At 35.2% G+C, this 21,149-nt stretch overlaps 4 protein-coding genes and 1 pseudogene across 4 annotated transcripts; 2 read left to right on the top strand and 3 right to left on the bottom strand.

Moving 5' to 3' along the window:
- Positions 1–3,138: 3,138 nt before the first annotated feature.
- On the bottom strand, positions 3,139–7,645 carry LOC118059181 (cyclase-like protein 2; annotated as a pseudogene).
- A 997-nt stretch (positions 7,646–8,642) lies between these two features.
- On the top strand, positions 8,643–10,153 carry LOC118059180 (uncharacterized). Its single transcript, XM_035072033.2, has one exon. It carries the CDS (start codon positions 8,824–8,826, stop codon positions 9,979–9,981), a length of 1,158 nt encoding a protein of 385 aa, XP_034927924.1. The 5' UTR covers positions 8,643–8,823; the 3' UTR covers positions 9,982–10,153.
- Positions 10,154–13,156: 3,003 nt separating this feature from the next.
- Positions 13,157–14,920, top strand: LOC118059178 (uncharacterized). Its single transcript, XM_035072030.2, has 5 exons — positions 13,157–13,344; positions 13,437–13,495; positions 13,600–13,649; positions 14,247–14,392; positions 14,500–14,920. Exons 1-5 carry the CDS (start codon positions 13,331–13,333, stop codon positions 14,702–14,704), a joined length of 474 nt encoding a protein of 157 aa, XP_034927921.1. The 5' UTR covers positions 13,157–13,330; the 3' UTR covers positions 14,705–14,920.
- Positions 14,921–15,025: 105 nt separating this feature from the next.
- LOC118059177 (ADP-ribosylation factor 1) lies at positions 15,026–17,388 on the bottom strand. The gene is made up of 5 exons (XM_035072029.2): positions 16,759–17,388; positions 16,216–16,286; positions 15,998–16,117; positions 15,630–15,748; positions 15,026–15,509 (listed from the first exon to the last, which is right to left on the bottom strand). The coding sequence occupies exons 1-5, from the start codon at positions 16,904–16,906 to the stop codon at positions 15,419–15,421; spliced, it is 549 nt and encodes a 182-aa protein (XP_034927920.1). The 5' UTR covers positions 16,907–17,388; the 3' UTR covers positions 15,026–15,418.
- Positions 17,389–17,463: 75 nt separating this feature from the next.
- On the bottom strand, positions 17,464–19,677 carry LOC118059179 (stress enhanced protein 1, chloroplastic). The gene is made up of 4 exons (XM_035072031.2): positions 19,486–19,677; positions 19,297–19,401; positions 18,366–18,544; positions 17,464–17,780 (listed from the first exon to the last, which is right to left on the bottom strand). The coding sequence occupies exons 1-4, from the start codon at positions 19,532–19,534 to the stop codon at positions 17,676–17,678; spliced, it is 438 nt and encodes a 145-aa protein (XP_034927922.1). The 5' UTR covers positions 19,535–19,677; the 3' UTR covers positions 17,464–17,675.
- Between the last annotated feature and the right edge of the window lie 1,472 nt (positions 19,678–21,149).

Raw genomic sequence — 21,149 nt, 5'->3', positions numbered from 1 at the left:
TTCAGCTCGGCTCGGCGTGGCTCGGCTCGCGGCTGATGACATGGCATGTGGGTCCCACTTCGCTGACGTGTCTGCTGGCATGGCATGCTGACTGTGTTTGCTGACGTCACCAATACATCATGATGATGTCATCTTGGGCCATGCTTACTGTGCATGATGACGTCACAAATTACGTCATGATGACGTCACCCTTATCCGGGTCAGCCACGTGGGTCGGGTCGTCTGGTATTCGGGTCGGGTCAGCCATCCGGGCGAAGAAGACGCGTGTGACGCGTGGCGCGCGTCTGCGCGCGTGGCCAGTCTCTTCGTCGGCGCGTGTGGACATGTACGGCGTCCGATTTCGACGCGGTTTTCACCAGTGGCTTCGTCTCGTCCTCCTCTACACAGTGGTATGGTCAAAATACAATTTTGACAACTTTCATTTTTGAGCAAAAATCAAACACCACTTTAACCATATGCTCTGATACCAATTGTTGGGCGGAGTCCGGTGACCGGTGATGAACTGATAATTGCTCAACGGAGGGATAAGCACACTGAGACACAATAATTTACGTGGTTCGGCAAAACCGCCTACATCCACGGGAGAGAGTCCATTTATTAGAGATTAGAGAAAGGATACAATAAATACATGGAGGAGGATCTAATCACTCAACTCCCATCTCTCTTGCTGCCTTGCAGCTGCTGCAATGGCTGCTGCCATTGCAGCTCCTCTTTCTCTCTTCACTCTTGCACACACTCACGTTTGCTCTCACTTCTCTCTACTATCTCACTTAGCTCTCTTTGCATGCCTCATTTATAGGCTAATGGTGGCTTCTCTTCTTCTTTCCAGCAGCTGCACATGGGAGACAATGGTGGGACAAGAAGACCTTAAAACATGCCACCATTAGTGGCACTAATGGTGCTACCACTTAGTGGTGGTGGGGTATTGCCAATAAATGGCAATATCCTAACAGAGAGTTAATCTTTCACACGGCTCTTCAACAAGTTAAAGTCAGCTCCACCTCCTTTATGTTTAATTTATTTTTCCTGTGTAGTTATTTCATACACCTCATCAGTTTATTTGAGCTTCTGTTGCGTTTATCATGAACATAAATAGAATCACTCATCCATGAAGAACGTGAGCAAACTTTCGGCTAATGCTACTCCTCGTTTTAAGAATTGTTCCTTAATCCTTATCGTCGGGTAGAAGGAAGGCTAAGGTGCTCAACCGCACCCAATCATACATGTTCGAGGATCCTAAGAGGAAATATTAAAATGTTATTAATGCTTTCATCTTGAAAAGCAAGATATATGTAGCATGCAAAGAAAGATGCTGTAAGAGCTCCTTTCCTTCTCCAACTCATTACCTGGGTTTCGACGTCACCAGTTAACCTTTACAACCATGCACTGTAGTCCAAAGAAAGCGTTGGAATCACAAGTGTTCATGAAATTGATTAGATCTCTGTTGCTACATAAATTCTGAGCTACTCCTCACTTTTTCAGTGCGTAAACTGCTATTCAAGTGTAGAGTATTGTTAGCACTTCCATAAGTCAATGACCCATGGACGCTAAAGACTTGTGGGATTCTTGTTTATCTGAAAGTTATTTGAATACCTTGGTGTATATTAAGCTTTTAACTTGTGGTTTGGATCTCGATAATTTGTTGCAGACGAACTTTAAGATCACCTAGTCCGCCTCACGCATTCTTATGAGACATTTGAATTGAGTTATGGCTGTTGTTTTTACGCGTGCTGTTCAAGTTCATGGTTGTTGAACGTGCTTGAACCTCACCAAAACGAAACAGATCTTCACGGTGTTCAGTTTTGGCTCAGATCTCCATGTAACTTTGTAGGTGTGTTGCAAGTATATGCTATTGATTTACGAAGAAATTAAGGTTGATATGGTTACTTACACGTAACAAGTATTAATCATAACTTTAGATGTTGATCAGATTTTTCACGTTAATTTGTTTTTTAAATTATTTTTTACTTAAAAAAATATTAAATTAATATTTTTATCTAAAAAAAATTATATTAATATTTTTTAGGTGATTTTGATATGTTAATGTAATAAATAAATAATATTATTTTAATATATTTTTTTTTATTGAAAAACACTTTTAAACACTCTTTTACACTACAATATTAAACACACACTAAAAGACATAGTTAATTATACAAAGTAATAAATTTGATTTTTTTTTCACTCAATTTTTTATTTTTTTAAATTTATTTTTTCAAATTAGAGGTTGATTTAGGATATCGGATTTTGATGGTTTGCTTCAATCAGCTTCAGTTTTAGTGGTGTGAAGAAAAAAATCCACATTTAATTGATTGGTAAAATAAAATTTTATTTTATTGACTTGAACAATTTGAAGGGGATTGAATTTTGAAAAAAAAAAATGTTCACAGACTGATTTGAGCAAAAATTAGAAAAGTTGCTGGCCCGCAACGAGCCTGATGTAATGCCCCAGACCGTTCTTGGATTCCCATGTGGGCGTGTTAGGAATTATCTGGTGGGTGATATCAAAGACTCTCCCATTACTATATGCCTCAGCACTCTCTCTTGTCACATGAACAGGATCATCAGCTGTCGAAAGGGTTGCTAGAGATAGCACGCCAGTGCATAGCAGCTGCAGAAGCTGCTAGAATGTTCTCATGTTTTTTGTCCGAGGAAGGAATTTGGCTACCAGGGTGCTAATTAAAGCGCAGGCAAAGACACATTACACGTGTATATATATATATATAGATAGGTAGTTGTTTGGACGAATGCACTTAGAGAGAAGTCGTGGAGAAGAGCAATTACTGGGTAGACTTCGTCTTCCACCGCAATATCACGTGAGGATCATTATATTCTTTTTATTTATGTGATTTTTGTGTTCATTAGCCAGGTTACAGACTTAATTTACAGAACAATTTTTTGATGCTGAAGGACTAGAATGGGAAAGCGATGGAAGTTGCTTTCTTATGAGAGGTCTTGCCTGATAATTTTGCCTTCGGCTTAGATACAGAAATCCAAATCCAAAACCATAGCTATCATAGTTAGCCAGTTATTGAGAAAAGTTTCATGACTGATGCTGCAATCAGAGTTTTTTTTCCAGCTGTCGTTCAATTTTGATGCATATGAACATTATCCAGACATCAACATACAAATTCAAAGTTTCACAACGAACAAGAGAGATGATTCCCTAGATAATTATTGACTGGCAGATATAATGATACATCACCTTCAAAGATCAAATAACTTACAACCGTTGAAAAGGATAATTAAATAGATTACAAGTTACAGAGTTCAAATATCATTTGATAAGAACGCATCTTGCCGGGCATCCATCAGCGTCAAGCATCCTCAGAGGTAAACAATGGACATTATAATGTCCTGGTATAATGTTGTCAAGTTTTAGGCCTTCCACAAGAATGATTTTCTGCAACATTTGTGCACAGTCAATTAATTTCAGCTTTTGACATAGTCTTTAATTTCCATTTTATATCCAGAAAGGAATCCATATTCATGCAAGGCAGTAAGCTGAAAGAGCAGACGGTTATTAAGTGAAAAACAAGTGTCCTCAGAAGTAATTGTAATCAAAATAATTTCTTACTCTTTTTTTCAGAAAAATAAGATGAGGTGAGATTAAATTCACATATGCAGCAGAGGATAAGTAATCAACTCCTGCATTTCATAACAGAAAGACCATCAGTTTCGTAAAATAATGATACAGAGATGTACAGTATCTTACAATGCAGAGAGAATTTGGATACCATAAGCAAAACAGGGGACTAATCTAATCTTACCAACTAGTTTGATGTCTGTGTTCTCAACCAACCATTTTGCCCCGTCCTCCATGAATGCAACATAACTCGAGTCAAATTCCTTCTTATACATAAGCTTCCTGAAATTCGATTAAATCCAATATCTGTAAAGTGCTGTTTCCTTTAGATTTAGCAGCATTTTATGCTATTTGAATCAAACTAATGACAGAAACAAGGGCGGTCCTTTAGTCAAGGTAAGTCTTCTGATACAAGACAGAGTGAAGACAGAACGCAAATTAGAATTTCAATTCCAGTTCATCAACGAATTAATTTCTATGTTTCTGCTAAATTAGTATAGAAAAGAATCTGCAGAAAACATTTCTGGATTTCGTTATCAGTATTAAAACTTGAGATGCAGAAACTTAATGCACGAATTAAGTAAAAAGTTACCTGTCAGTATTTAAAGTTCTGAATAGCACACGATGCACTCCCCTTGGAATATTCAAGGACTTCATAACCTCCGCTGATGCAAGAAGCTTGACTTATTATAGCATGATGTATTAAAAAACTATTAAGATAGGTCTTATCAGTCATCATCAATGTAAACGGCGAGTGGATTTTCAAGAATTTCTTTTAAGCAATTCCATAAATTAAAATTGATACATGGGCAAAATCTAACAAGCACTTTGACCTTGTCTAATTAGACATACATAGTTATCTCATACAGAGAAACTAGAATTTTCTAACACACAAACCAGTAGTATGGATTGCAGAGTAGAAATGAGTCCATCTTAAACACATACCAGTTATGTTACTATCCCTTGGAACATCAACCAGCAGTGCAGGGCCTGTTGAAGAAGAAGAAACACAACAATGATTGGTGATCTCCAACATGAAATTGCAGGAACTAAGATTGTAAAACACACCTCCAAACCATTATAACCATCCGACTAACACCTTGAAAATCGATAATTAAACACCAGCAATAACACAATATATTGAGCCACTGAGGGCTTAAACTCCATGTATGGGCTAATCTTTAAGGCAATTTTTATTTTCCTAAAATCATCATATAACGTCCCAAGAATATGCTATCGTCTATTTAAGCAATTAAAGCATACAATCAACAAGCAAAAAACAAAGGAAACAGAAGCACGGAAAAATTTGCATTACCATTAAGCACACCCAAGTCAAGTGAATTGACGTTATATCCAGCTTCATAATAATCCTCGTAGAAATGTCCAGGTGCATCAACATGCGTGCCTGTGTGTGTAGACAGCTTAAACTGAGAAGAATTAAGTTTGGAACCGTTCTTCATGCTAGTAACAAGCCAAATGAACTGGCCCAGACCGTCCTTGGATTCCCATGTGGGCATGTTAGAATTGATCTCGTGGGTGATATCGAAGATTCTGCCATTACCATACACCTCACGATCTCTGATCTCTCTTCTAGGTTTACGAGCTAGTGAAAGGGTGACTGGAGATAGCAGCATGCCTAGTAGCATCAGAAGCTGCAATGCCCTCATGGTTTTGTCAAAGGGAGGAATTTTGGCTATCAGAGTTCTTGGTGCTTAGCAAGCAGGTAGATGCACGGGCACATATATATTGACTGGTGGATATTTAGGGCATCATTTTCAAATCAAAATGGTACCCATTTTCAAAATTTTATGGTTAGATGTTTGAATGAGTTCATATATATATATATATATATAACAATAATAGAAAAGCTATTGGCCACATTAATTAATTTGTAACCACATTAATGATCGTGATAAATCAGTACTCCATTAATATAGAAACAGATAACGAGAACAAGATCTCAAATGGTGAAAGGAAAGATAGGGAAATTGTGGATAAATAATTAAGGTCAAGGGAAATGCTTAGAAAATAGTTAAAAAATGATTAACGGGTGTTTTGATTTGACTCTCTCTTCGCTCATTGTCTTCTTTGATGGCTCTGACTTCTTTCTTGATTTATTCTAACTTTGGATCTGCTTCCCTTTGTGATGTGGCAACAATTATCATTGGGATGATAGTCGTAATATAAAATCAACCAATTTAATAATTTTTTTTAACGCTGGGAATTTCTCAAGCGGGTGAATTATCTAATTCATAAACAAAGCTTTCTAACATGTTCATCTTGACGAGAAACAGTTCCCTCATGGCATTCCGTTACAAATACAACTTCCATAGATTTAACTTACCAGTGGAAAGTTTTGCAGTGTTGATTACTTTGTTTAATTTGGGAAAATATTTAATTTCCACTCTTAGAGTTCTAATGAAAAATAGCATAACATTTTAATATTTTTTCCAAACATGGTCTATTAAAAATTTGGCCCAATGACTCTATCAACGTAGTCGTTTAGAATGTTATGCTACAAAAATATTAAAGTTTATTAATTAATTAAAATATATAATTATCAATACCACTCGCCTGGTCAAAAAATATATAGAAAACGTAGTGTATGATTTCACACGTACGGCCAAGCTCCTTATTTCTGATATCGTTATAAAAAAATTATTTTAATGAATACTTAATTTGCCAGCTTCTTACAGGCTGGGGGGGAAAGCCAACTAGGTGTCCGTTAAAGTTTAATTATAACTTATAAGGACTTGGTCACTTTTCATTCGTTTTCATCGTCAATTCAGTCACGTGCAGCTAGCTATGAGAGGCCGCGTTATCTATTTAATTCTCCCATCAAGCGCGTGACATTCACATGGTCAAAAAACTGAACTAAAAACAAAACTAATAATTTAATTCAATTATAATGTTTGTCTTGAATCTAGATTAAAGGGGTTGGTATTTATTTATTTTTATAGTATTTTTTAAAATTAAATTTTATTGGAAATTCAATTCTCTATCTTTTTAAATATATCTTATTAAAACTTTTGAATTGAATAAAAGTCAAACAAAATACTGTAGGGAAAAAATAGTAAATCAGCTCTGAGCAGCCAGCCACAGGCCATGATCTTCTGTTTGCTCTAATCTTATTTTACTCCACCAGCCGAAGCCTAGATCACAGTTTATTGCAAGAAATTTAGCAAGTCTCGTGGATTTAGCAAACACTCAAGCTCTGTTATAAAAGTAAAAAAAAAAAAAAAAAAAAAAAGTGCCTGCTTTAGTTCGATCGAAAACTTTCTTTTATGGAAAAAAGAATGTGCATTTCATTGATTGTTTATTTCACTATGAGAAGATGCATCTTTAGTCTTGGCGATCCTTCAGTGCCAAGCAACCTTAGAGGTAAACAATGGACAGAATATATTCCAGGCTGGATGTCATCAAATCTTAAGCCTCCCATAAGGATGATTTCCAGAAACATAATTAGCATTAATAATAATTAATTAATGCTGAAGATTGAGTACTGTTGACACATTTCTTTCCTTCCAAGACCCGTCGTGAATTGAAACTATGATTTTGGTTTTCATTTGAAGGATGTTGAAAATTGAGCTGTAGAACAAAAGGTAGATAAAATCCCGTTTCGTAAATTACCATTAAGCACTTCAAGGTCAAGAGTGCCCACATCAAACCCAGCATCGAAGAAATGATCATGGTAATGTCCAGGTGCATCAACGTGTGTGCCTGTATGAGTGATCAACTTCATCTCCGATATGTTGGCGGAGGACCCATTCTTCATGCTTTCACGGAGCCACAAGAACTTGCCTAGCCCGTTTTCTTTGGCGAAAGACGGCAGGTCGCTTCTGTACTTGTGAGTAATGTCAAATATTCTACCATCACCAGACACTTCGCGTCTGATTGGGATAAGTTTACTGTCTTGTGAAGCTGAGACCGAGGTGTCCGTGGTGCCACGGATGGTGGGTAAGCGGCGCTGGAGGCTGTGACGGTGGAGAGGGGACAGAGGAGTAGTAACCAGAGGGGAGATGTCATGGATTTGGTTTTGACCATGGTTACTCAACATGTGAGTTGAAAAGTACTGTATCTGAGGAAAGATTAAAATGATAAAACTAATGGTTGTGGTTGCTTGGTCGGTCCGTGGTTGATATTTCAATGGGTGGAGAAGCTGCCGCACTATAAGTGATTTATTGATTTTTTATATCATAAGATATTTTTATGACGTAGTTTTTCTATTTGTCTCGTTTTATAATCTTCATATATGGCACCATGTGATTAGTGAATAAATTAATGGGTCTCTTGCACATTTACTTAAAAAAAATTAATTATACTCCACTTTTGAAAAAAGAAATACTACAAATTATATCACACATGATTTGATATTTCCTAAAAAATACTTAATTAAAAAATAATAGGAATGTAAATGAGATAAAATTTACCCTATGTATTAAAATAAAGTTTTTAACAGCTTACGAGACCTTAAAATGAATTGATCCTATGTTGAAGTCATTTTCCTGTTTATGTTAAGCAAAAAGCTATACAATATACATTTATAACATGATCTTTTATGTAATCAAACTAAAACTAATTATTAATAAACATGTAGTAAGGAAATTTCATTCAAAGTTTTTCTTGTTAAAAAAAAGTTGTGTAATTTCTTTTTTTTTTTCTTTACATAATTGATGAACATGGAATTTACATGTTAAAATGTACTTGGAAAACTAATCGCAATGCTTACCCATTCATCAATATATCAAACACTAATAAGACTTGATATATTACACTAATTGCTGACCTAAAGTCCTTTATTTTTTTCTCGAGAGAATCTGTCGACGTCAAGTTTTTTGAATGACGAAAACTATGACATGAAACTATGTTTATATGTTTCAAAGTTGTGGGTGTTATCATGGTAGCATTAGAAAATGTTAATTGTGTCATTAGAAAACTCGACAATTCCAAATAATTTGTTATGCTCCGAGCCCCAGCAATGCAATTTCTTTATACTCGAAAGCCCCGAGCTCAACTAACCAAAATCACAAATGATGCACTTGGACATCCTAACATTCACCCCCACATTATAAATATCTTGATACAAACATGTACCTGTCTGAATATGCACTAACTCCAACTTTTGAAGTGCTGTCCAGCCATACATAAAACTCATCGAAACTCACATTCCACACGCACAGCCCCCCCGACTTCTCCTCTCTGTCCTCTCGAGTCCCAAAAATCTCTAACCTGCGAAAATGCTGCCTAGCATCCTTCAGCTCCTGCTTACCTTCTCTATTCTTTTCACCACCAAAAATCTCATAGCTTTGTCTCTCACCTTACCACAAGACATCTCAGCTCTCAAAGCCTTCAAAGCCTCAGTCAAGCCAAGTTCAATCCAGCCTTGGTCTTGCCTGGCTTCATGGGACTTCATCGCCGACCCCTGTGCTATCCCTCGTCGAACCCGCTTCACCTGTGGCATCACCTGTTCCCCTGACTCAACTCGAGTCACACAACTCACTCTTGATTCAGCTGGCTACTCAGGGCGACTCACCCCACTCATTTCCCAACTTACCAGCCTCATTATCCTCGATCTCGCGGATAACAACTTCTTCGGTCCTATCCCCTCCTCCATCTCCTCTCTTATCAACCTCCAAACCCTGACTCTCCGTTCCAACTCGTTCTCTGGCTCGGTCCCTGACTCGATCACAAACCTTAAATCCCTCGAATCTTTAGACCTTTCATATAATTCTTTGTCTGGTTATCTCCCAAAAACCATGAATTCAATGTCAAGCTTAAGGAGACTCGACCTTAGTTACAATAAACTAACCGGGTCCTTACCTAAACTACCATATAACTTGCTAGAACTGGCTTTGAAGGCCAATTCTTTGTCTGGATCATTATCAAAATCATCATTTGACAGCCTAACTCAGTTAGAAGTAGTCGAACTCAGTGAAAACTCGCTCACTGGCACACTACAATCTTGGTTCTTTCTCTTACCTGCGCTTCAACAAGTTGATTTAGCCAATAACAGCTTGACACATCTCGAGATCCCAAAGCCTGCTAACAGTGACCTCGTGGCTGTTGATCTCGGGTTCAATAAAATCGAGGGAAACGCCCCCTTGCATTTTGCTGATTATCCACTGCTGTCGTCATTGTCACTAAGATACAACAGCTTACGTGGCACGATCCCATTGGAGTATAGTCGAAAGAAGAGTTTGAGAAGGCTGTTTCTCGATGGGAATTTCTTGATTGGAAAGCCACCACCGGCTTTTTTCGCCGCAGGCACGTCGGTTTCCGGTAGCATAGGGGATAATTGTCTCCAAGCATGTCCAGGTTCGTCTCAGCTGTGCATACCTTCGCAGAAGCCAAGTTCTATATGCAAGCAAGCTTACGGTGGAAAACCAAGGTCTTAAGGCGTCAGGTTGTTATTTAATATTATATATGAGAGTGATACTAATGTGTACTATATATATATATATATATATATATATATATATATATATATATATAGCGAGAGTAATACTAATGTGTACTGAAAGTTTTTAAAACAGTAAAATAGATATAAAGGTGATGATCATATAATTAGTTATTGGTTTTGATTTGTAGTAGTTGGGATTTTTCAAGTTAGATTTTCGAAGGTTAATGTCAAATTAACTAAAGGCATTTATTACCCAAGCCAATAACTAGACAATGAAATTAGTTAATGATTCTAAAATGTTCCCTTCAATTTCAAGCCAAGGAGTTATAAAGTCACATGTGCTTGTCTAAGCGATCTGGCCAGGAAGGGGTTTTAAATGCAATGCCGACATTGATCACTGTGTTCGTGCTAACTACGTCATGGCATGAATGTAGTTTTTGAAGGATATCACTTTTGGAAATCAGACTCGCTCGGTTCTAGATTGTTTTCAATTGTTTGACCACCTCGGGAATACCCCTTTTCTACTTTTTTTTTTTATTTATTTAATTAATGTGAATGTTCAGATTTATTTACATGCATCTTAATTAATTTAACTAATTAAATTAAATTTATTTTTTTATACTTTGACAGAGAGGCCATCGGCCTCAAAATTTAATGGCGCACAGTTTTCTGTCTTTGAAAAGATATGAGGGTCAAGTCTCTCTTGCAAAAAGAAAATGAATTATCCAGAGGAACACAAAGCACAAATATTCTAATGGAAATTAGCGAAAATGTGAACACGTTTCAGCCGTGTAAAAGGGTATATATTTGGTGGCTGCAGCTCTAAAAGCAGTTCCACCACCACCACCTCCATTTTGTTGGATCTATCATCATTACTAGTTTGCAACTGACAAATGTCGGGATACTTCGGCATATAGCATCAACTACTTTATACTTAACTCGCTTTTTTAAATAATTTTTTTTAAATGTATTTTCATAGTAAAAAAAATAAATTAAAAATTTATAAATATATATTATCAAATAAATTGAGAATTATATATATTAACAATAAAAAAAACATAAATAATAACTAAAGTTTGGGTTGTAGACCAGAGAAAAGTCGTCGAATACAGTTGTTCTGTTTTGGAACGGCCTGGCTGAAGCCCTGTGCATCTGTCGGTGGAGCAACCTGTGCATGCACATACACCTTGGATGAGTCTTTTTCATTATAATAAATGATCCTTACCAATTAATTGTGCGCTGATGATATTCGTGTTTAACCATTGCAGCCTGTTATGATTTTTATAAATTGATTTATAAATTTATAATTTTTAAAAAGTTATCAATATATTTGATTAAAAATAAATCTTGATTTACATAGAAAAAATATTATGAAACGACTCAGAATTTTGATTTAATAAAATGTTAATATTTTTTTTTAATTTTTTACTTGTCAAAGGTTTACTACAAAATTGATCAAGATCTTGATTCAATAAAAAATAATTTTTTTTATTTTTTAAATTTTAAATATAAATTTATCCTTGTTACAAGTTATTTATAAAATAAAATAAATTTGTGAGTTTTACCAAACAAAATCTCAAGTTCTTGCGCAAAATCTAAGCATGAGATTTCTACAACAGCAGCTGGTATTGAATAAGAAAGTTGCTAACCATCTACTAATTGAGTTTAAAACTTTAGTAATCTCCTTTTCCGCCCACCCTTTTCCCAAAACAACACTTACCTCTATGATTAATTAAAAGTTGGTGTGAAAAAAACTACAGTTACACCGTAAAGGGGGGTGGGGAGCGATTTCCGGGAAGCGCAGGGAGCGGAAAAGAAATTGCAGTGCATTATTACACGATGAGGTTGGGGGCAGTTCATTGTCAACTTTACCAGCCAGTTGTGAATCACAACAAAAAAGCAGGGACCCAACTGTAGGGTCTCCGTTGCTTTTGCAGGTGATAACTTTCAGATCTGCTTAAACACTGCTCGGAGGGCTGTTGTTGAAAATGAAAGAAGGCAAAGTAGAGGAGCAACCAGGAGAAAAGGAAGGAGAATGATAGGTCATATTCCTATAGGGGTTGTTGCTTATGATTGATTATATATAAGATAATATTGCAAATAATTGATTGAAAACTGTGGCCGGTACGCTTATCATAGTTAATTCTCTCTCTTTTTTCTTTTTTTTTATTGTTAAGTTGGTTGAGAGGTTTTTTTATTATTTAAAAAATATAAAAATTATTAAGAAAAATGTCATACTTGGTCTTTTTTATTTGGATTGCTCTTTATTTGTTTGAATTTAATTTTATGGCTGCATTTTTGTAATTTTATCATTTTTTCAAATTTTTTTTTCTAGTTTTTATTCTTTTAATTGTTATTTTTTTTATGAATTTTTTTAATTAATATTTTTTTAATTTATTATTTAACTTTAAATTTGTTAAAAGCTTAGCTTATTAACTAAGCTTAGATTTAAAATTTCACAAGTTGCATGTTAGGAAGATAAATCTGGGTTTAGAAGATTTTTTTTTTTTGTTAATTTTATATTTTTTCAGTTTTATTTTTTAATATTTTTTTAATTAAAAATTGAGATTCATTGATTTTTTTTATTTGTTTTTTTATATGATGTTTTATTTGTCATTATTTTTAAAATTTATCCTTTATATTTAATTGATTAAATGTAAGTATGAGATATTCACTTAATAATATTAAAAAAAAATAATTATTGGATAGACATAGTTTTATTGGCACTTCGTTTGATTAAATAAAAAATTTATTTAAATAAAAAATTTTATTAAACATAACTGAATAAATATCTCGTGTTGTTGAATCAAATATTTTAATTCATATCTATCCCTTATCTTTTGTATTTTAATTTTTATGATAGAACCTTGAGGAATTAGTCATGCGCCATAATCTGGAATACCTTGGAGAGAAAAAAAGGAGCTGGAAATGGCAAAATAATCCGATGAAGGCGTTAAAAAATTCAGAGAGAAATTGGAGTTGCGATCTTGGGCTGAAAGGGCCAAGATATATATCTACCTGATCCATAACTGTTAAAACTAAACCTAATAATCAGCCCAGAAATCTAATGGGCCTTTGATGACTCTACAACCCGTATCACGTAATACGGGCGCAACTCTCACGGGTCCGAGGCTACTAACTTGCCTCATCCTCTCTGGGTTTTAGTTTAGTTTTCTGTCTCAGAGACTCGGCAACTTGTGTTCCTTAGTTGTATTTAACTATTTATCTTCTGCTAAACTGATAAAACCCTAGACAACTTTAATTTGCTTTCAGACATTAATTTTCTCTAGCGTTCCTTATAATATCTTTAACAACTCTTGAATTGTAACTTCGAACCTTCAGTTATGGGAAAGTCAAGGTGCGTAATTTCCCTTCTTCTTCTTCTTCTTCTTCTTCTTTTTATTAATGACTGGTGCTCTTTTGATTTTTTATTTTATTTTATGTTTGCAGACAAGATGCTGCGTCTAAAGCGGACCGTAAATTCGAGAAGAAGGTTCAGTTCTATAGCAGTGAGTGTTAATTATGTTTTTTCCTTTTTAATTAACTAATTGTTCCTCTTCTTTTTCCTAGCTCTATCCTCTATTATATTTCTTGTATTTGCTTTTCAATGCAGAGGTCAGAGATACAGTTTCTGTTTTGACTGCTCAAAAATCTATTACTAAGGTAACCGATCGTAGTTTTCACTTTAGTTGTCTCAGAATAGTATAGTTTTTTCCTGGTTATAATGGGATTTACACGGGTCTAGATTGTGCTTCTGTAAATTGCCGAATTCGTAGAAATTATACTCAGAAGTCTTCTATATAACCATGGTATCTCTATTACATAGTTTCAGATGGCTTATCAGTGGAATGTTTCAGTTGTTTGAGTTCTGAAGAAGATTCTTCATGTGCGTTTTTTTATTAGTTGCAATTATGTCCTTTTGATGTTTTTAAATGATGGGGCAGTCTCTAGATCTCTTATTTTCATCGAGGATTACTACTTATGATAACCTGAGAGGTTTGATAAATGTTTGTGCTTGTTTTAATTGGGTTTTTATTCTTGAGCACTGATTGGAATGTATAACTTGATCTAGTGTTTACGGCTTTGCAAATTAGTCAGCATTGAAAACCTATGTTTCTGCAAATGTCAATTGGAGTTTTTATAGGCTCTTGGTGTCCATGCCTCACTATGGAATGTTCTTCCTTCATTTTTATTGTTGGGATCTTATTAGTTTCTGCCTTATTATATCATGAACTAAACAAACAATTCCTGATCATTCAGAAGAAAAAGCTTCGGAGCCGACAAAAGAAATTGAAAGCATATGACCTCTCTACCCTCACAGAATTCCTCCCTGAGTTGAAGTCTCCTCAGCAATCAAAACCCGCTGCCGAGTTTAAATTGAATTCTAAATCAAGGCAAAAACTAATGTGTGTGCTTCATTTCCTTGTTTGCTATCTCATAGAGATGTTCTTCTTTACCTTTACATTACCTTTATTGAATCTTAGCTGTGTGATAACTGGTTTTCTCCTATCAGATTGAAGGAAGGGAAACAATTAAGTATGGTTCTTAACCATCCAGCTTTCCAGGCAGACCCCCTCGGATCCATTCATCAACACTTACTGAGCACACAACCTGTTGCGGAGGAGAAGCCAAAGAAAAAGATGAACAAAAATGGAGGGAAGAAAGTAAAGGGGAAAAAGTCGAAATCCTTAACTACGCCTCAGTCTATGGATTTCTGATTTTCTATTTTGATGAGTCGTCATGTCCATATCATATCCTGAAAATTCCTTCACTCAAAATTTTTGGTTATCGCTGCCCGTGCATGTTTAATTGTGTTGAAACTTGTAATCAAGTGGTCAGTCCTATAGGATGCTCCCTCTCTGGATTGAACCTCCATTTCTGAACTCATTTAACTTAACAATTTGTAATTTGTGGATGCATTTCCTTTTGTTGTAGCCTTCTGCATTATGCCCTGAATAATTACTTTCCAGCTGGAAGTGCAACGATGACACAGATGCATCCGAGCATTCAGATTTTAATGAAAATTGAATGGTCAATCATATTCCTCACTGCCTTCCATTTCTATTTTTGGACCTATTACATTCACAATGGTCATATTTAGGGCACCGAGCTAAATACATTCTGTGGGAATACTGCTTCACAGTGGCTCTTTACAGTGATACTACACTAAAACAGAACATGTACAATGCGCACGAGTAGGTTCTAATGTACTTGATAGATTCTCCTGCCATCTCCTCACTTTGTAACTGATGAGTGAAAAACAGGAGATTCTGAAATTGCAACTCAAAATAGTTGGGGATGTTACAAGATTCGTGTTGAGCGCCCTCCGAGCGTGCAATAATTGTGATCTATCCGATTTGGCAAGGAAGATGAAGCTGCAACCTTAAACGTCCCTTCAGTTTTCCTGCAGAAATCGGGAATGATTTCTAATGTTATGCTGCCTTGTAAGAGATATTGTTAGATAGCCAGTCCAGACCTTCGTATAGTCCACGTCCTGAAGTGGCAGAAGAGCTTTGAATGTACCTGCAGAAAGTAATCCAAATAAGCTGAGCAATTGTTGGCACGCATGCTGCGACAAAGGAAAAAGAGTGAAATGAGAAAAGGAGACAAGCTCCAATCTAAGAACATGACACATTGACTTGCCAGCGATGCTGTTTAAGAGTAGGTAGTCCAAGCTTATCAGTAACCTCAGAAACAGACATAGCATTCGGAACATCCTGCTTGTTGGCAAAGACAAGCAGGATGGCATCCTTTAGTTCGATCTGCAAAATGAATAGAAAATGTGCACACTCGTTTAGATTTAACGAGACTACACAGCATATGAAGAATCTCATAGAAAAGGAGTAGCATATATAGGAAATGAAAATCATCTGGATTTCTAAGAAACAGGATCTTTAGTTCATTCGTTCTCCTTTTATTTTCTCAATTATCCTTTCTTTGCCTCTCAAAATTGGGAGTTCATAACACCCAGGAAAAGGAACTTTAATTTTTGGTAGATGGATATTACTAACATCAGATAGAATGCGATGTAGCTCATTGCGAGCTTCTGAAATTCTCCCCCTATCATTGCTGTCCACAACAAAGATGAGTCCGTGGGAATTCTGAAAGTAGTATCTCCATAGAGGCCGAATCTGTTTTGCAGCAAATCATTCAAAAAAGACTATAGTTGCTCGAGTAAACATTCAGCAAACTCTCTTCTTTAATTAATAAAATAGCACTAAGCTTGTACCTTTTGTTGTCCTCCTACATCCCATACGGTGAAGCTTATATTTTTGTACACCACCGTCTCCACATTAAAACCTGGGCCAAAGCAAATAGGTATGCTAAACAAACTAAGCAAACTCAAAAGTGAAAACCATACTATCCATCAAGAGATCAGAAAATGAATCATTCTGTCAAACAAAGAAGCAGCAGCTAGCAGAAGATCCTCAAAACACTGCTATATTTTGTTGGAAGTCCGAGGAATAAATGAAACAGGAGCAGAAGAATAAGTTGTTTTGTAAAGCTGATTAAAGTATTAAACAAAGGGGATACTGTTTTCTAACGTGTGCTGTCTATCTAGTATATACTACAATGCTTTGCCGAGGATTATCACCAGTTGGATTTTCTGGCTGGGAGCACAAGTCTTATGGTCGGCCTAGGCACATGCAGCATTTGAAGGGATAGACAACTGTGAGAGATAGCCAAGAAAGATATTGAATTAAACACCCATTGAAAGATAGATCCAAGCCAGTTTCATCATGGAAAGGGGAGAGTTTATAGGGGTAGATACCAATTGTAGGTACTGTAAGAACAATTTCTCCCAGCTTTAGTTTGTACAGAATGGTTGTTTTCCCAGATGCATCAAGCCCCACCATGAGAATCCTAATTCCAGTCTTCGGAAGGAATCTTCTTGCAAGTCGGGATATGGTTGCGCCCATACTAAAGTTAGTTGAAACCTAAGAAACACAGATGTATCGGGGTAGAAAAAAGAAGTGCTTAATTGTTGCACCGAGGAAGAGATCTTTTAATGATGATAGAAGATGCATGGAACAGGATATGATGAAATATGAAAAACACTTATGGAAGAGTAAAGAATATAGCAGGAGAGATCTTTTATGCTTACGTAAATAGCTGGCAAGGGATTTTGCATGAAAAAGGCAAAACGAATAAATTCTGAATAAGTAAGGAATGGAGTTCATTTGCTTTGTTGCTCTTCTATCTGTAGCTGCTGCCATTTCATAGGATATAACCATATGTGACGAGTGGAGGTGGTTCTGGTTCTATTTCCCCGTCATCTGGATGCCGAACAGATTATATCTGAGCTTTATAAAGACATATAGTCACATCTGTTTGCAGCGGACAGGAATAGAATAAAAGAGCCTTTGATAAGCATTGGGAACAGCGCTTCTTCAAGTAAAAAACGTTTTATTATCATAATAAGGGCTTGTCCTTGTAACTCGGTCAGTCCAAGATATCCCTTGTATGGAAGCTGATCTGATACCATCAAATAATATCCAGCCAGTTTATTTTCAACTTGAAAGTAAGAAAAACGTTAACACCTCGGATGAAAATGCTTTGAACAAATAAAGATTGACATGACTTTTACAGTTTCAACTATGCCAACATCGGAACCTATGAACAAAAAGTGTAACACCGATATCTTCAGAATCACAAGCTTTACAAACACAAAACACAACCTAAGTGTAATCAATTCTCAGAGGCCGATTGGAAGATAAACACAGCTGTCAAAACACCCATCAATCCAGTTACTGCCAAGGCCACCGTAGGCAAGGGGGCTGTGAGTCCAAAATTCTGCAAAAGCAAAATGGACATGGATTTGATAAGCAATTGTTCACGTTTACCAATTATTCCATCAATAATTAAATCACACTTGAATAAATTGGCTCCAAAATTGATAACTGCAATCAGTCATACGTAGCATCAAGCACTTTCTTGGCTCAAGTGCCTAAACCTCTAAGATAAAGCCAAGCTCCATTACATGGGAATCAATTCATAATTACTAGTTGCAGTGTGGAATTGTGGTCATCATTGCTGAAGAGTCTGCCAGTGTTTTAACATAACTTTCATGATCACAAAAGGAAGTTATTTCCTTGGTTTTGAGAAATAGTAGTATTGGATACGAATAGGGAACACTAAATACATTTTATTTCAAAGTTTGATAGTCTAATCAACAAAGTAGAATCATTATCATATAGTATAGGCAATCACAATTTAGTACAAGCTGCATGTCAGAAGTTTTGAAGTCTTACATATTACAGTGTATTAATACCGTGTTGCATAATGAATTATTGACAGGAGGACTGAGTGCTTTTTAAAAATGATAGGAAGCCCTTTGTTTTTCGAGACATTGAAGCTCATAATTAATACATGTCATACCTCCAAAAGTCCCTTTCCTGTAGCGATTTCAACACTAATGACCCCAGCAAAGCCAACCATTGCAAGCCGTCCAATCCATACATCAACACCGCTGCCCTCCTGGGTACTTTTCTGACATCTTACAGAAAAAAATGCTGCTCTCCCTGCAGCCTTTTTCTGACGAGAAGTTCTTGATATCACTAAAGTAGAAATTGAGTATGAGTTCCCTACACTTTTAATTTTTCTTTGTTTGCCAATAAGATAAAGGATAAGAAAGGAACATTTGGAACTGCATAGGTACATTCAGCAGTTCGATTAAAGTTAAAAACTACTCGTGGAACGACTTCTTGGCAAAAATAAAAACACACAACAAGAAAAATGGCAAAAACAGACCACATTACGATTTAAATTCAGACAGCCACTAACTTCGCATTCACCCTTGATAACACAACAAAAACCTCATTGCATCTACTGAGGTTCGTTCAAATTTAAAGCTCAAAGCTCACATCTTGTGGATGTCAGGATAATTTCGCTGACTGGGTGAATTATTTCAGATTATCTTGAACATACAGGTAGAAGCAATATATCAAGAAAGCACCAGTTTCTTGACTCGGTCACAAACACAAGAAAATGATAACTCTACCTGGCTGTTAATTCCCACAAAGCTGTGAATCTAAACCAATAACACCAAGTGTGCTTCCATAAGTACTCTTTAAATTTCTTTTTTCTTTTTTTTTCAATCTCTTGCCCAATTAAATTTAAAACCCATTTTGTACTCACTTCGATGGACATCAATAAAAATAAATAAAAAATTGCTGCCTTTTATACTAAATGATGAAGATAGAAGACTGGAACTTTGAACACACAGCTAGCTAAAATAGGGTGTCAATTAAGGAACAAGTGCAAAGCAAGTAATTGATGACAAGAGACATGAAACGAATGAAATCCTTACAGAGTGGAGAACCAGTAGCGAAAGCAGTCCCATTTCGTGCAAGACTAGAAGTGGGTAATCGAGAAACGGGAAGGCGGGTTCTTGATGGCCTAACAGCACTAACATCTGCAACATCAACATTTCACAAAGGACATTAAATTTCATTCAACATAAAAACTTGAAGACTAGCACAGAGAAAGGAGAGTGTACCGTGAATGGAGAGGGAGAGAGAAGCAGAGACTTGAGCTAGTGCTGCCATGGTGTGGTGATTTTGAGAAGGAGAAAATTTGTGAAGCGCGCCACACTACCTTACTGTAGTAATCTGCTATCCTACTCTGAACTTTTAGTGGCGGTTGAAGATGACCAGACATATTTGTGAGACGTGTAACATGGATAGACAAAGTTTGTCGTTGTAGAATTTAACGGCATGTCGTCTTGGTATAGTTCTCATATTCTAGTTACTCATTCTCATGGAATAATGAGACAGTTCGCCAGTGTAATAATAGCATACTGTCCCCGCTCTAGTGGATCAATATTTTAAAAAAAAAACACTATTAGTACATATTTTAATTTTTTTTTTTTGTTGAACAGGCTTAATAGACCTAATAGATTTGGATCTAGAGGTTATCTCTAGTTAGATTTTTTTTATATAAAAAAAATATTTTCTTTTACCCTTGATGTATCTTTAATAATTGTTTTTATAAATTTTGTTTATTTTTTCATAAATAAAAATTAATTATCCTTAAAATATCCTAAATAAAAATTCTAATTATTTAAAAAAAAAACATTTAAACTATAATTGTATCCTAAATAGAAATCCTAATTAACTTTTTAAAATATTTTGTTATTTTTTATATATACAAAAATAAACTACCCTTGAAATATCTAAACATAAATCCTAATTAACTTTATAAATTATTATTTATTATTTTTTATATATACATAAATAAACTACCCTTCAAATATCATAAACGAAATCTTAATTAACTTTTTTATATTTTTTTTTATTTTTTTATAAAAATAATATTTAAACTATATCGTAAACAAAAATTTTAATTATTATTTTTATTCCGATAAGCTCTTGGGCCTAGCGGCCAAGCCATACCTAATATATTTGGGTCTGGTGATCATGTCAAACCCAAATAAATAGAGGATAAATGTGCATTTTAGTTGTAAGAGAAACCAAAAAAAAAAAAAAAAACACAAATAATCGATCATTAATATCAATCCAACCATAATATATTTACATGCGTCGCATCATGTGGAAAATGACACATTTGCTCATCTATCTTGATGACAAATGACCAAAATTGACTAATGAAAAAGAGCTTTTACACACCTCTTTAATGGTGCGGACACGGCTTATTTGCTAGGGCGTGTGGAACACACGCCAGTAGCTATTTGAATAAATAATAGAAAAGACATCATGATAATACTAAAATGCCCCTCATATTCCTTTTAATTACACATCATACTTAAGTAAATTTCATTGTCACAATATATAATAATTTGTGTCTAGAGTTGCAATAAAAACCCTATGTTATTTAGCTTTCCAAGATTTAGGTGATATTGATTAACACAGTCCAAACATCATTCTATATTGAAATTTAAAATTTTTTATTTTAAAAAAATTATTTTTTATATTTTTTTAATATGCTATGTCAAAAATAAATTCTAAAAAATAAAAAATAATTTTAATGTATTTTAAAATAAAAAATACTTTGAAAAATAATTATTATCACAAAAACAAACGCCATGTTATCTGCAAAACTTGTAAAAATTACGTTATAAGGTGAATATAAAATTTTTAAGCATATCAAACTAGAAACGAAAAGATAATTTAACATGAATCCAAATTCAAAGTATATAGAATG

The sequence above is a fragment of the Populus alba genome, chromosome 9, assembly GCF_005239225.2.
Source record: "Populus alba chromosome 9, ASM523922v2, whole genome shotgun sequence".
Taxonomy (NCBI): Eukaryota; Viridiplantae; Streptophyta; class Magnoliopsida; order Malpighiales; family Salicaceae; genus Populus; species Populus alba.
Note: the sequence above shows the minus strand (reverse complement) of the source record. Positions and strands in the feature narration are given on the sequence as shown.

Excerpts from the sequence above, each read along its gene's own strand:
- LOC118059179 (XM_035072031.2), bottom strand. The coding sequence starts at position 19,534 with ATGGCAGCACTAGCTCAAGTCTCTGCTTCTCTCTCCCTCTCCATTCAC. Across the intron at positions 18,545-19,296 it reads CGCTACTGGTTCTCCACTCT|TGATATCAAGAACTTCTCGT; the intron begins GTAAGGATTTCA and ends TTTCTACTTTAG. Across the intron at positions 17,781-18,365 it reads CAGGAAAGGGACTTTTGGAG|AATTTTGGACTCACAGCCCC; the intron begins GTATGACATGTA and ends TTGCTTTTGCAG.
- LOC118059177 (XM_035072029.2), bottom strand. The coding sequence starts at position 16,906 with ATGGGCGCAACCATATCCCGACTTGCAAGAAGATTCCTTCCGAAGACT. Across the intron at positions 16,118-16,215 it reads ATGTAGGAGGACAACAAAAG|ATTCGGCCTCTATGGAGATA; the intron begins GTACAAGCTTAG and ends GCTGCAAAACAG. Across the intron at positions 15,749-15,997 it reads TACATCGCATTCTATCTGAT|ATCGAACTAAAGGATGCCAT; the intron begins GTTAGTAATATC and ends TTCATTTTGCAG.
- LOC118059178 (XM_035072030.2), top strand. Across the intron at positions 13,496-13,599 it reads GAAGGTTCAGTTCTATAGCA|AGGTCAGAGATACAGTTTCT; the intron begins GTGAGTGTTAAT and ends TTTTCAATGCAG. Across the intron at positions 13,650-14,246 it reads CTCAAAAATCTATTACTAAG|AAGAAAAAGCTTCGGAGCCG; the intron begins GTAACCGATCGT and ends CTGATCATTCAG.
- LOC118059180 (XM_035072033.2), top strand. The coding sequence starts at position 8,824 with ATGCTGCCTAGCATCCTTCAGCTCCTGCTTACCTTCTCTATTCTTTTC.